The sequence below is a fragment of the Onychostruthus taczanowskii genome, unplaced genomic scaffold, assembly GCF_017590055.1.
Source record: "Onychostruthus taczanowskii isolate IOZ18803 unplaced genomic scaffold, ASM1759005v1 scaffold32, whole genome shotgun sequence".
NCBI lineage: Eukaryota > Metazoa > Chordata > Aves > Passeriformes > Passeridae > Onychostruthus > Onychostruthus taczanowskii.
In genome coordinates, this window is record NW_024500572.1 from 7,877,702 (window position 1) to 7,892,580 (window position 14,879).

Sequence of the window (14,879 nt, forward strand, 5' to 3'; positions counted from 1 at the left end):
TTCCCAGGATTCTAATAATTCAGACAACCTGCAATAGATTATCAATAAATTATGTACTCCTCAAGTCATAACAGTGATGTTACAGTTTCCTTTTATTTCCATGGTTACATGCTGTTGTGATTAATCTTTTTAATGCTTTATTTTCTTTAGAAACTAGATGCCAAATCACTTATAAAGCTGAATTTTGCTAAAAACAGTGAAGGTAAGTGCAGTAATTTTCTGTGGTGGTGTTTTGTTGGTTTTTTGTTTTCCTTAATGAGTGCTTTAATAAATTCTGGCTTATCTTACTCATGGTGAACTTAAGTAGTTTGTATTCTCTATCATGTTTTTTTTTTGAGTAGAATAATTGCTTCTTGCGAGTGATATGTTTACCTTCAAAGTTCCATTTCTGTTTTTCTTTACACTGGGGAGCTGTAAATTATTCAGCAATTTCACTTTACTATAGCTGCTACTGCACTAAGGTACTGTTTACTTTAAGGAAAGAATCAGAAAAAGTGAAATTTCTGTAATGTTATCTTATTTCCAACTTGCCTGTGGCAGTATTTGCTGTTCACTTGGTTTTGAGCAGCTTTTTGTTTATAAAAGGGATTAGACTTAAATAAACACGTGGGATTTTATGAATAGAAGCACACAAGACAGCTGTCTCGAGTTTTATTTTTGCAAAATATAAAATGAGCCTCCTAAGAGAGAATGGTAGGAACAAAAGAGAAGAGTGGAGATGAATTTATCTTCTACGAAGCAGATAGTGATTTCTTTGAAAAGAAAATGGCTTAGATTAGGTGGGAATAAGGTTCTGGAGTGTCTGTCTCCTTATCTTACCAAAATCTGTGGATTACAAGTTTTTTTCTGTAGCTGATGGATTTCTTCTGTGCCTTGTGTTCCATCTGTCTCAAGAGCAGGGTGTTAAAAATTGATCAATAGTCAGTGTGGCCAAGGCTTTTGGAAGATACCATGACATTGTGCTTTCCCTAAAGAAGTCCAGCTCACAATGCTGGGGTGGGATGACAACAGCCATAGAGTCTTAGAAGCCTTTTCTTTAAAAAGATTCATTCTGTGTCATTAACCAATCAAGGGAAAATGCAACAAAAGACAAAAATTAAATGTTGCATTTCTGTCTGTCAGCGAAGTTTTCTCTAAACATGGAATGGTTGTAGAATCCTCTCTGTTCACATATAAATGTGATATAAAAGATCTTTGGGCATTACAGTTTCTCACATTTAGTGATCAATTATGAGTTGAGTCCTTTCTATCCAGATCATCATGTGTGTGCCCTCAGCAGTTTTGCTTTTCCTAGGACTGAGAATAGGGTGACTTGTTCTTTTGTTCAAAGCTGGAACAAGGCCTCACATTTTACCAGTGTGTTTCTGTATCCATCACTTGGGCACTTGTGAAAATCCCTTTCTAAACTTGTTGAGTTTCAGTCCCTTGTGGCAATGGCTTTCCTTCAGCCCTGGTGGCATTAACAAGTGTCCTCATCTTTGATTGTGCAGGGGGGCAGAGCTGCCTCTGGTGGCACAGGGAGGGGTCAGTCTCTGCAGGTGTTTGTCTCCCCTGTCCCTGCAGGTGCTGAGAGCAGCCTGTTCTGGCCTCCCTGCTGGTTTTGATTTTCAAATGGTAATTAAGAAAAAAATTACTAAATAGGCCCAACTTATTTAAAAAATCTCACTCAAACCCCCAGGTCTAGCAAGCTGATCAGGTATTAATAACCTTCTTCAAGTCTTCAAGCTGCTTTCTGTTGAGATTATCCAGACATTTTTTTTTCCTCCTGTGTTGCCTCCCATCAGTTTGCTTGCTGTTGACTTGCTTAATATTTATGCTGACCCTCCTGGGAAAATTCACAGCTTGATTAGAGCAGAAGCTGGGTTCCTTACTGAGTAACGTGTTCAGATTTAATGGCATTCTGCTTGCCACATTTGAATACAAAATGCTCTCCTCTGCTTCAAGCACAACAGCTGTTGTGTATGTTTCTGTAGGCTATAAGCTAAACTTTTATTCCTGGGAACAAGAGTGATACAGAGCAATGGACACATTACAAGGTTCATGTTTTCAATAGATCTTTGATTACAATAGTAACAATTACATTGTGGTATTTCATAAATATCAAGCAAGTTGGACAAAGTTCTGTGTTAGGAAATTGAAGGCAATAGATTTCAAAACTGCATTTTCCTTGCTAGTTTTTTAGCTCTCCTAACTGTTACTTTTTCTAGCACTTTTTCTGTCGCTGGAAAATCAAAATGTTATTAAAACAAACACCATTAAATACCCACTGAAGTTACATTTTATATTAAAAATTCATGTAAATACCATCTACAGAGATCAGGAAAATTAGGTATTTCAAAACAGTTACAGGTTTTGATGTACTGGAAAATAAAAATGTTATTAAAACACCATTAAATGCCCACTGAAGTTACATTTTATATTAGAAATTCATGTAATTATCATCCACAGAGATCAGGAAAATTAGGTATTTCAAAACAGTTACAGGTTTTGATGTGAAATGTATGCTATTTTTCCCTCTGTCAGGCAAGTACCACTGTCCAGTGCTGTTTACTGTATTTACCAATAACTCCCATATTGTGGCCATCAAGACTACTGGAAATGTGTTTGCCTATGAGGTAGGTTCTCTGTTGCATCTCATTGTTAATATTTTGTACTTGATGTATTTCAGTCAAAATCACAAAATGTTTTAGAAAAACAAGTAAATTTTGTTCTTGTTTTACAGCCAGGGAAATTAAAGCACAGGAGATAGACTGACTTCATAAATTGTTGTCCATCTTTATCCTTCAAAATAGGAACGATTTTAGAATATGCATTAAATTGTATTTCTAAAACCTTTTCTTAAATTAATCTGCATGTACCGAATCTTGTGTTTCAATATGAGTAGCTTTTATATGCTTCTCAGTTGAATTAATAGATACATTTTCTGTTGTTTTTTTTCTGATACAGTGTTATCACAAAAACACAAATTGGCTCATTTCTATTCATATCAGTGAATAAAAAAGAGCGTTTTAGCTGGAGGAATAGGAGAAAGAATGTCTTAATGGACACTTAAACTGCATTTTTATTCGTGTTTTGTGAACATTTGTGTAAACCCAAGTGGAATTTTAATCATGACTTCTTTGCATAGTCCTTACTGTAAAAGCAAGACTTATTTGTTTTTTCAGTAGTAGCAAATAAATCCTTCAATTAATTAATCCATGTCCAGTGTTGTAAAAAGTCTGAACACTGGAACATCTTATTGAATTCTGATGGGATATTCAGATATTGAGGGAGGAACAGAGTGAAACCATTGCAATCAAGGAAGAGGTTGGGTTCACCATGGTTTTGAAAACTTGCTCTGATGTAGTGAGGCTGACCTTACCTGTGACAGCAGTCTAGATCATGGTAAAATAGAAAGTATTTTCTGTTCTTTCTGCAAGCAGGATTCTTTGGCTGCTGTGGTTAACAGGCAAAGATGAGTTTAAGAGTGGTCTTTGTTAATCCCTGGTCAGTACTGCAGAACTCTTCTTCTCTTTGCTGCAATTTGCAATACTGGGCTTCCTGAATGGGCTGTGCCAAGAGGGTTTGTGCCCCATGTGGTACCACATAGAGTAACAGCAGTTACTGGTTTATTATAAGCATGCAATTAATTTATGGACTTCTGGAGGTTCTGGGACATTATCACTTCCATCTGAGAACCACAGAGGACATTTGGGTAAATAAGATAGCTTCAGGGGTCTTCTGCAGATAAGAGCTTAGAAAACTAAAATCAAGATTTTTTTTTTTTTCATTTTGGCAGTACTTTTATTATTAATTTGGTTTGAATGATAGACATAACTATGGAATAGAGACTGCAAGGTTCTTCTTAAAAAAACAACCCAGCAAACCACACAAAACTGTCAAGTTTTGTAAGGATGAGAGACAAAAGCTTCTCATTTGTTAAAGCCCCCATTGAAAATATTGCAGCTGCCAGTTGAGAATGAGAGTGAAATTGTTTCCTTTATGATTTGGTCTTCAACATTTTATTGATATCACCTATTTGCTTGTAATATTTACACACAAGAATCACATTTTTGATATCTGTGTCTTTTGCCTGGCTGTTAGGCAGTTGAGCAGCTGAACATAAAACCGAAGAGCTACAAGGATCTCCTGACAGATGAGCCCTTCACTCGGCAAGACATCGTCACGCTGCAGGTGAACTTTTCTCTGTTACACCTTATCCCTTTCAGGGTTTTATTTTGCAGAGGGTGAAATGCTGCTGTGTACACTCTTCTAGCAGGAAACTAGAGTAGCTGAACAGAGAAACTTCACTGTATTGTCTTTGTTATCCAGATGAGCCACAAAGATTCTATGTGACACAATCTGGACGAGACCACGCGGTCTGTGGTATCAAAAGAAACAATGTTTAGAATGTAAAGTATTTAAACTTTTAGGAATTTGACATGTTACATTAAGACTGAAGTGGATTGTCCATCTGACTCTTCCAAAGATGTATACAAGAGTCAAAGGTTCAGAAAAGTGTTTTCCATTGAATGTTTCTCTAAATGTAGAGTAAGGCAGCAAATCAGAGGACTTTCTCTAATTGCTTGTTTTGAATGTTTTGTTTCTTAGTAGATACCAATGTTGGTTCCTTGCTGATTTTAAGAAAATCAAAACCTAAATTAAAATAGCATTGTGAATTTTACAGTGTGAAAGATAGTTATTTACAGGTGAAGTTTAGTATCAAAAGATCTAAAACTTTTGTTTAAAAGCAGGTGCTTTGAAGCTTATATAATTTCAAAACAGGGGAAAAAAGATTCCTGGTTCATTATTATTGAAACCATGAGTTAGTATGCATCTCATGAACACTTAATTGCCACTAGCCAAGACCAATACAGTCTAATTCAAATAGAAGAATATTTTTCATTTATGTCTAAATTTAAATAAAGTGTTACCCTTCTTCCCTACTTCCCAGTGCTTAACAGCATGTTTTTAAATATTTTTCCTCTGTTCCTTTGGTCTTGTTGGTGTTTAAGCTAATGCAACAAAGTAAAATGTTTTTATTCCAATGGATGCAAAAAATACAGCTTTTTTTCTGATTGAAAGCTCCCAACAGGATGTTATTTCTGTCTAACTGCATGGTTGCTAATGGATTTGGAAAAGTAAAAAAAGACAAGTGTCTAAAAATGTGTCTGTGCACCCATATGGAAAACCAAGTTATTTTGAACAAACAATTGAAATATGCAGTCACTAAGAAATATTTTGGTATGTTTTGTAGGATTGGAATTGAATGTATGTATAAAGAGTGTGTTCTTGTTACTTGCCTAGCTTTGATTTTTCACAGCTGCTCTACTCCTCTAAATCTCAAAGTGCAGCATCTAAAAATTTAGTTGTTCCCTATGTGAGTTTTTATCAGCGTTTTTGATTCTTGACATGTTGCGTTCCTGTCTTGCTTGGGGGAATATGTCTAATATGAAACTAAGTAGATTCTGATAGTTGTGCAGTCCAAGGTCACAGCCACACATGTCCTGCACCTCTCCCACCTCCATTGAGGGTGGCATTCATAATGTGTGAGTAGATTTGATCCTCTTAAGTAAACAGTTCATTGTGGATGGCTGTTAACTGCTGCAGTGTACAGTCTTGTGCTACACTTTTCTTAAATAAGTCTAGAAATAGCAAGGACACCCCCATCTTGGAATTGGACTGCAAGAGATTTGACCATCTGAATGCCATTGACCAGATAAAGTTTGACCTTTTACCAGATCAGTTTATAAATTTTTTTTTAAATTATTTTTAACAGTCTAAAATGGCTTCAGGTTGTTGAAGGAGAAGTAAGAGCCATTGGCTGCACTGCACAACACCCACTGCAAACCTGCACGTAGAGCTTGATTTCTCCTATTCAAATTCTGCCCTACCCTGACTTGCTTTGTTGAGGCCAGGATTCAACCTGAAGTGGCATGACTAGCCTGGGTTTTAGAATTGCTTAAGTAGATGTGGTAGAGAAATGAGTTGTTATTTTCTCAGAGTGTTTTCTTCATATCAATTATTGAAAGACAGACCGATGTCTCCTCTATGAGCTCTCTTGTTGACAACACTGCAGGCGGCGTGGTGGCTTCAGGCTTCACACTGCCAAGCTCCACCACCTGTGGCTCTGTTTCTTAGCCAGAGTTCATGACTGCAATCTGTTGTGTTTCAGAGCTCTACCCCAATTCCTCCTTCTCTTAAAAACCTTTCAGTTCTGTGTTGAAATTTATCACTTCGTTGTTTTCTCATTCCCCCATGTAAATTGAGTGCTGTGGTATCCAAGAGAGCTGGAATTGAGACTGCGTTGGTATCACTGACCCTGCTGTTTGGCAAAAAAAGTAGATATAAAGGAAGTTGCTATAAAAAACATTCTTTGCTTTGCAAATAACAGCTGAATAGGGTTGTCTGTAATAGCCATGTTCAGCAATAGAAAATAGCATTTCCAGAGGCTGACTCTGAGTGTCCTAGGAAACAGAGGGGGTACCTGTGTTTGGTAGTGAAACACAACATGATAAGTGGAAAATATGAATGATGTATATTTACAGATTATTTGTATGATCACATTTGTCCTTCTTGATACATAAAGGACAAGCCTACATCTGCTTGGATTTTACCAGAATAGTAATTGACCTCAAACTTGGCTTCTCTCTCCTAACATATACAAGTAAAAACAAAACAAGAAAGATTTGCTCTTTTCAGAGGAGGCAGAATTGCATAATATGCTTTTCCTGTTCTTGGTGCTAAACATTATTCAAACACGAGCTGTAATCCACCCTGTTATCTTTTCTGCTAAGCACCATCTAATCTGGTTGCTTTGAATCTAGTAGCAGTTATTTATGTGCTGTTTACTTCTTAAAAAGGACAACTTTTTTTTTAATTTAAACTAAAAAAAGCAGAATCACAGCTTCAGTTGTTAATAATACTGTGTTAGGTCTATGATGTGCTTTCTTTTAAAGGAATCCGCAGTGCTTCCTACACGTAGTCCATATACAGAAATTACTTTTTCCCCTGTTGAAATGCAAATGTCCTGGGGTGGAGCATGGCAGTTTTTCATCAGCATATGGCCATATTATCCAGCCAGTCTGGGCAGGAGGTAAAGAGTAATACCATATCCTGGTGTGCAAGATACATTAGCAGTACTGGAATGGAGCTATTCAGGTGGAAGATGTCATGGATTCTAGTTTAGGATTTTACTGATGATGACAGAAATGCACATGACATTATTCCATATGATGCCCTCCCTAGATACAGCACTCCCAGTATGACTGGGTTTTTAGACTGCAGCTCTTTACACTAAAGTTTAAATTTCCTTGTCTTAGCTTTGTGATCTTGCTACAAACTCAAGTCAAGCTTTCCATCTTCTGCAGTGCAGGTCTTATATTTTTCCAAGTTTCTCTCTCCTTATCATTATTTCAGATAATTTCTCTCCCAGCTTTACTGGTTCATGTATCTTTTAAATAGAATTTGCTGTTGCATGTTGTCTGTGTTTCTCAACTTTAAACCCACTTACATTCTTTTCCTTGATGATGATCAGCTCAGCCTAACTCAGCATCCCTTGAAATGTCATGAGTGTGTTCCCAGCTGACAGACAACTTGAATAGTGTAGGATTAATTAGTTACTCTTAATGGGAAAGGCAGGATGTAAAGCACTTGAAGATCTGGGGACAGGGTGTCTGTAATGGAATAGCTGATATTGTTAACACTTGTTTGCAATGTTCTTACCTCCCTCTACTGCTTGCCATTCTGGTACATTGCTGTTCACATTTCAATTGGTTCACCATTTTGCAGTTGGTTTCAAGGTAGGATTGAGCACAGCTTTTGAAACAATAGTGCATTAGACCTCAATTCAGATCTAGGTAGTTCTTCCAGTCCTATGTTTTACAGGTTTTCAGCTAGTATTCAGTATAAATGTTTAACCTAAGTTGAGATTATCTTCCAAGTAAATTTTTGGGGGATTTACTGCTAGATCTCAATGTCTGCTGTCAAATCTTTATGACAAAATCTGGTAGAAATTACTGTTAATTAGTCTGAATGTAAATACCATGTGTGTTTCAATCCTATATTATGCAAATTATTCTTTGTGTTATAATGTGGAACTTAATGGCGAGCACACAAATCCCTGAATTCCCTCTTATAAGACCAGGCAGGCTGAAGCAAGTGTCTGCCCCAGCTCAAGGTGGAGAGAGGAGCAGGGTCAGGTTGTGCTTTGCTGGATACAGTAGTGAACTTCCCATCCTGGCAAGTGTGGGAGGTCCTGAGGAGATCAAAGTAAGAATGCTGAAATACCCAGCTTTCCCATCCCCTTTGATAGCACCCTGTCCATTTATCATCCTCCACTGTGACTCTGTTCACAAACAAGAGACAAACTTCAGTTTGTGAGGATGCAGCAGAAATTACTCCTGCTCTGGAAACTCCTCAAAGCTATTGCTGAGCTGTGTGCTGGCAGGGGGTTTAATGAGAAGTGTGGCTGTGCTCAGTGGCAGTGCTGCAGGTGACGCAGAGGCACATGTGGGGGTTCCTCCTTGCCCAAGGAATTGCAGTAAAGCCCCTGCCCTGCTGTGCCAGGGGTAGCAGGCACAGTGCTCTGGTGGCAGCCTGCAGAGAGCCTTCCCTGGTAGATGCAGGCTAACAAATGCATCTTTGCACTGCAGAAATGGAGGGGGGAAGAGAAGAAAACACCAAGTCTGGGTAAATGCTAACAGGTTTGCTGCTGTTAAAGGGGAAAAAAGCCTCGTAGTGTTATGTGCTTCCTTCTGTCAGTTTTATTGTTTCTATATAACCTAATCAGCTGTGGACAAGACATGGCTCCCAACAAGCTGTTAAACACCGCTGACATTTGTGGCAGGAAGCACAGCTAATGAGCAGAACTGGAGGTAGCTGAGCTGCACACTGTTAATTGATATTTCACTCCTCAGCTATTCCTCGTTTGCTCTTTGCATGACAGAAGGTCAGAGCAGATTTCCTCGCAGTTGTGGGTGAGGTCTCTGTGAGGGAGAATCCTGCACCAATGGACGTGCAGAGTAGCAGGTAAAAAGTGGGGCATGGTTGGCACATGAGGCTGACAGTCCTGAGCATAATTAGGGATGCAGCATGGCCAACCAAATGGTGAGAGAAATCAGAACTCAAAGAAATCACACAGTCTAAACCTGCTGGTTTTAACCTGCTTTTTGGGGGCTTCTACGTGGTGCATGAAAGTAGCAGAGTTCAAGCTGTTTCCCTAAGTAGGTAAAACCAGAAAATGACTGGGAAAAAACAAGTGGAATAAAACTTGAGATTACCTGTTTTCAGAGCTCAGCTTTCAGGAAAACATTAAATATGAGATTTTTAATAGTGATGATAGTTAGCAACCCTTTGAAGTCTATAACTGTGCTAGTAATTTGCTAAACTTAAGTTTATGGTTTGTAACCTTAATAAGAAAAACCCTGAGACTGCTAGCCATGGTGTTTTGTGTACATATTTTTAAACATGTTAAGACAAACAAAAGTAGGCCATGGTTCATCTTCCTTTCTGGTTTCTGTGCACTTACACAGAACTTATTTCTTTAGGTCTTTGGGCTCCAAGCCTTAATCTTAACAGCATTGGGAACATCCCCATGAGTCCAGCCTTTCTCAGACCAGGAGAGTCAATTAACTCATTAGAGCTTGAGGCTTTGACAATGTGAGTGTGTCTGTCTGCCCATCTCTGTGGCATCTTGTTTGGACTGCTCTGATTCTGTGCCCAGTAACTGTCATGGATGCAGTGAGAGGAGCTTGGCAGGCTAATTATTAGTGTTTAGACAGTTTTCTTCCTGAAGTGATATGTCTAAAGACTTAGAAAATTTTCATCGTATTACCTTTAAAAAATGTGTGTCTTGTGTTGTAGGGCTCAGTACCACCAGTAAGGAAATGGGTTGTGTCTTCTGCAGCACAGGTTGGACTAGTCAGATGTGTTTCTCCTCTTGGGTGCAGGTAGAAGCAACAGAAGCAGGTGTCTTGTGTTTGACTTAGTATTCACTGCAGTATTTTCACAATATGCTAATTCTGATTCACACTAATTCTAATGAAACTAATTATAATAGAACTTCTCTTAGTATATCAAGATGCTGTATTTTACAGGCAGGAATAAACATGTCCTAGGTATCCTGTACAAGATGACACTCAAATTTCAATTTGAGGAGCTATTTTTGAGGAGCTATTCTACTGACAGAGGGAAGTCTCTTTTAGGGTTGGAGTGTGAGTTGTCCCCCTTCTCAAAGTGTGGTGAGACTCTTGCTTTGCAGAATCAGAAATACAAGGGACAACACTGTGAACCAAACCTTTGTCAAGGTTTCCACTGAAAGAGGTGGCCCACGTGGCTGTGATGGAAGGACCTTGTACAGAGGACCTGAGTTTGGGACCCTGGATCTGGGGTTTGGAGTTCACATCTCCCAGAGGGCAGATGGACAGCTGGGCTGCAAGGAGAGGGAGCTGCCCCGTGGCCTCTGCTGTCCTTCACACAATAATAGATGCACTGCCAAAGGGGGGGCTGCTGGTGATTTGGAGAGCCCTGAGAAATCCCCTGCAGGAATAGGCTGTAAACATTTTGCTGGAGGTGCTCAATGCCTGTGATTAGGCTGGTTAAGCCACAGAGATATTTGAATGGACTGTGGCCGTTAAACAGTGTGAACTAATCTGATTTGTGGTACCCTGAGCACAAGGCCCTGGGTTTTGTAAGGCACTGGCAGCTGTGATGTCCTTTATTTATTTTTAAACAATCAATAAGTCAATAAATGAAGATACTTTATTTAGAGGAACATCATTAAGGTGTTTTCTGTTTCATTTTTACTGCTGCCTTCCTTCCTGTCCATGAAAAATTGGTTTCAGGCGTCTGTGTTGCCCTTCAGCTTTGCCATGAACTGCAGACATGGATTGCTATAAATCTATTATTTCTATTAATATTAATACACAGATATTTTTTTCCCTTTCCTGAAAGGGTAAGCAGTCCTTCCTTCACCTTTTGAGGTAGTACATTTGTGTGCAGAGCAATGATTGCAGCGTTGGAAAGCTGCAGCTCATGATTGCTGCAGAGTATTTCAGAGTGAAAACGTCTTGTGAAAACACACAAAGTACTTTCTCCAGATTTTCTCCATGCATTTTGTTGACTGTCAGAAAGCAGGGCTCAAAATCATCTCTATTCACATATATAAATATGTGTGTAAGGTAATAAATAGTACATCTGAATGCTGGTGTCAGAGGAAACAAAAATGGCTAAAAACCAGATCCCAGTTTCCTATTTTTTCGTTGTTTTATATAAAGATTGTCTGTTTCTAAAACAAAATCTTAAAGATGTAACTTTTTGGGGCAGGTTTTTTGTCTCAATGAAGATCTATTGGAGGGGTACAGTAGGACAGGAAACAATAGAAAATTGTTATCTGGTGATTTGGAAAGGGGACAGCAGAAAGCCGGGAGGTCCCATTAAGGTGCAGAATGACACAGCTTGATTTCATAAATGTGTTTGGTTTTACTACCAGCAATAAAACTAAAATGCACTCTCTGGTGGAAGCATACCATTTCAGGGATGAATGAAAGGCATAATTAGATCGTTTTATAAATTGTGGAGCTAGCAGCTCTGCTTGTATTAAGCATTACTTCTGCCAGAGATGAAATTGTCAAACTTTTTATCAACCATGGTGGTCTGAGAAGCTTTGTTAAATTTTTTAGGATAATGTATTTAATACTATTCATGTTAGGTCATAGTTTTTTGCATGATATGTTGCATTATTTTTATCCTGAACTAGAAACTATTGCATATTATTTTGTTAGTATGGTATTTTGAAATTTGAATTGTTTTCTGTAAGATAGACTTTCTATTTGTGACTGGGTGTCCTGGGCTGATGTTTGACCTTTCTGTGCTGCAGAGGAGCTTGACGAGAAAGCCTTGAAGTCATTGTAAGGAGAGGATTAAAGACTTTTAATAATAGTATGAAGTAACCTAGATCACCAGTGGGCATTCCTTGTCCCACTCTCTCTGACAAAAGGTCAGAGTTCTGCAGAAAGTTGCCTGGAGATAGCACAAAGGATCACAGTTAATGGACTGTGTGGTTTTGCTATTTTCCTCCAGTGGTCACTAAATTGAATTTTCATAACAGCTTTTTTTCTTTTCTTTTTCATCATTTTTAAACATAGCTCTGTAAGCACTAGTCAAAAAAAAAAAAAAACCAAAACAAAAAAAAACTGTCAGCACAGTTCTTACTGCAGAGACTTGCTCTGAGGTTTTTGTATTTTGAGATGCATTGCAAAAGTTCACAGAGCCTGTGCAAATCAGGCCTAGGACTATAAATAGCCAGAGATAGCTGATGTGCTTTTGCATAGATGTTAAACCAAAGCTCAGAACAAAGGAAAGAACCTTTGGAGGGATTGCAATGTTCTTGCTTCTCTCAAATAGGGGAGACTCAGCTGAGTTCTGATAGTAACTTCTGCAGGTGATAAATGTGTAATGTTATGTTTGGAACTGAATTCCAGATCCCTAAGGAGTCTGCTGTGAACTGACTCATTCCTGATGTTGGTTGGGGTTGATTGCTTTATATTTTTTTCATCTTTCTGTGGTTTGGGGAGTATGGAAGTTACTCTGTCTCCCTGTTTATTTATTATGGTGTCTGCCCTTCGGTCTAGTCTGTTGCTTGGAATATGTGCCTACCAAGGTCTCTGATATTAGTTTTTTAAATTATTTTTATTTTCAGGATCCAACAAACCTGGATAAGTTCAATGTCTCAAACTTCTTTCATGTTAAGAACAACATAAAAGTAATTGATCCAGGTAAGGGTGAATTGAAGGTAGGCTGAGAAAACACCAACCCAAACATGCAAAATCTGAAGATGATTCCATGCAGTTGACTCAGTTTTCTGGAAGGACATCTCTCAGTGCTTAGCTTATTATACTCATATCTGAGTTTTGGGTCTTTTTAAATCTACTGTTGTGCAAGCAGGGATCTCTTTTATTTACCCAATCAGAATAAATGAGTATTATCTCAGCATCTAATATCCAGCAAATAATAAGCATACCAAAACAGAGGATGAGTGAAACTTGTAAAAATTAAATATAAAATTAAAATATTAACTAAATCAAATTCCACAGTCCAGTCCAGCAACCTTCTTCCCCTACTGTCACATTAAATATCTGATCCTAGGATTTGTGTATCACAGGCCTGGCCATTAAATGAGGAGATGAAGGACAGAAGTTTATATTGTACCCAACTGTATTTTGTCTTTATTGTTCTATAAAAATTTTACAAGACTTGAATGGACTTAGATGATTTCTAGTGGTTTCAAATAAATTTTCATGATGGTTGGCTTGGTTTTTTTTTTTTCTTGTACATTATATTGGCATTTATTGTGCTGTATTTTGGGTTACATTGTCATTAGTGTTATGCATTGCTATTTGTCACTGTGTCTGGAGGAATATATATAGTTGCTAGACATTTTAATTTTTAAAAAAAGTAGTATTAATAGCTGGAAAATTTTTGTGTAATTAATTATGTAATAAACTGAAGGAGAACAAAATACAATGTTTCTTTTAATTCTGAGTGATTTAACTTTGTCTTACCTAGATGAAGAAAAAGCAAAATTAGATCCATCTTACTATTTGAAAAATACAAATACAGAGACCCGAGAGACTTTACTGGAGCTTTATAAGGAATTCAAAGGTGATGATATTTTAGCAGCTACTATGAAGGCTCCTGAAAAGAAGAAAGTGGATAAGCTGAATGCAGTAAGTTGACTTAATTTGTCGTTTGGTACTGATTGACTTCTTCAAGAATGGTAATAGTTGTTTTTCTTCTTAGAGGCCGTATTGCAGTATAAACAAACACTGCTCCTTCTATTTCCTCTCACACAGAAATTTGTCATAGCTCAAAAAATCAGAATCATATCAGGATTCCTTAGACATGCTTAGTATGTGTCAGTGAGTTTCTATTTGTTAAATCATTGCAAATGAACCTAAACATTTGAGAACTGAATGACAATGAGAAGGAAGAATCCTTGTGATGTGGTTGTGCATGTGTTGGCAGAAACTTTTTCCCAGGTTATAATCTCTCACTTTGAGTTTGTTTATCATTGCTTCCTGCATTTATTGGCAGAGAGAGCACACCTTAAGGGTAGTGCAAGTGAATCATTTCTGGTGTGAACAAATACATAAATCATCCACAGCTGCTCCTCCATTTTCTTTTTCCACTGGAATGCAGGGTTTAGTGGAGTATTTTAAAAGATGTTCTTCCAGGTGCATATTCCTGGTTGTCAAGAGAAACAATCCATTTGCATCTAGATTTCCTACATCAAAGGCTGTTTCAAATGGGCAAGAGAGAGTATTCTTCTGTCCTTTAGTAATTCTGGGACGTGTGTTCCTACTTGCTTTGATTACCCTTACATGAAAACTAAAGCAGTGCAGCATACAGCTTTTAATGAGAGGGCTTAGAGACAGATTAGGAGTGTATGTGACCAAGGAGTAGATCACAAATGCCCTCTTTTTTATGACATTGTAGTGTTAAAAAAAGAAGGAGAAGAAAAAAGAGGGCAGAGATAAGGATGAGCTCTACACATGTTGAGGAGTGGGATTGTCAGCTTATGACGTGGGTGGGCATAGCTGTAAACTTGCTTAGAATGCAGTGAAACCTTAGGGAATGAGCAATGACCTGGCTGGACTCTTTACAGGCACTTCCCTGGAACTGCTAAACCTGTCTCTGGGTTTATTAGATCTTTGTAATTTACTACAAAATCCACGTATGACGTTAACATTTCCCTTCTGCAGAATTACAGAGCTCAGAATAGACCTTGGGAACCATGGGATGGTGCCTCTGCACACAGCAGGGCCAGCTGTGGCAGGGGCTGGTTTGCTCTCCCCTACAGTATCTCTGTGATTCTCTGGATTTTCCTCCCTTTCAGCAGC

The 14,879-nt window shown here is 38.2% G+C and overlaps 1 protein-coding gene across 1 annotated transcript in view; it reads left to right on the top strand.

The window, feature by feature from the left end:
* PPIL2 (peptidylprolyl isomerase like 2) overlaps positions 1 to 14,879 on the top strand; it is a 68,108-nt gene that overhangs the window by 14,509 nt on the left and 38,720 nt on the right. Inside the window, exons 6-10 of the mRNA XM_041410279.1 lie at positions 151 to 202; positions 2,524 to 2,615; positions 4,084 to 4,173; positions 12,680 to 12,755; positions 13,546 to 13,706. Coding sequence (XP_041266213.1) covers positions 151 to 202; positions 2,524 to 2,615; positions 4,084 to 4,173; positions 12,680 to 12,755; positions 13,546 to 13,706 — 471 coding nt within the window. The remainder of the gene's footprint in view (positions 1 to 150; positions 203 to 2,523; positions 2,616 to 4,083; positions 4,174 to 12,679; positions 12,756 to 13,545; positions 13,707 to 14,879) is intronic.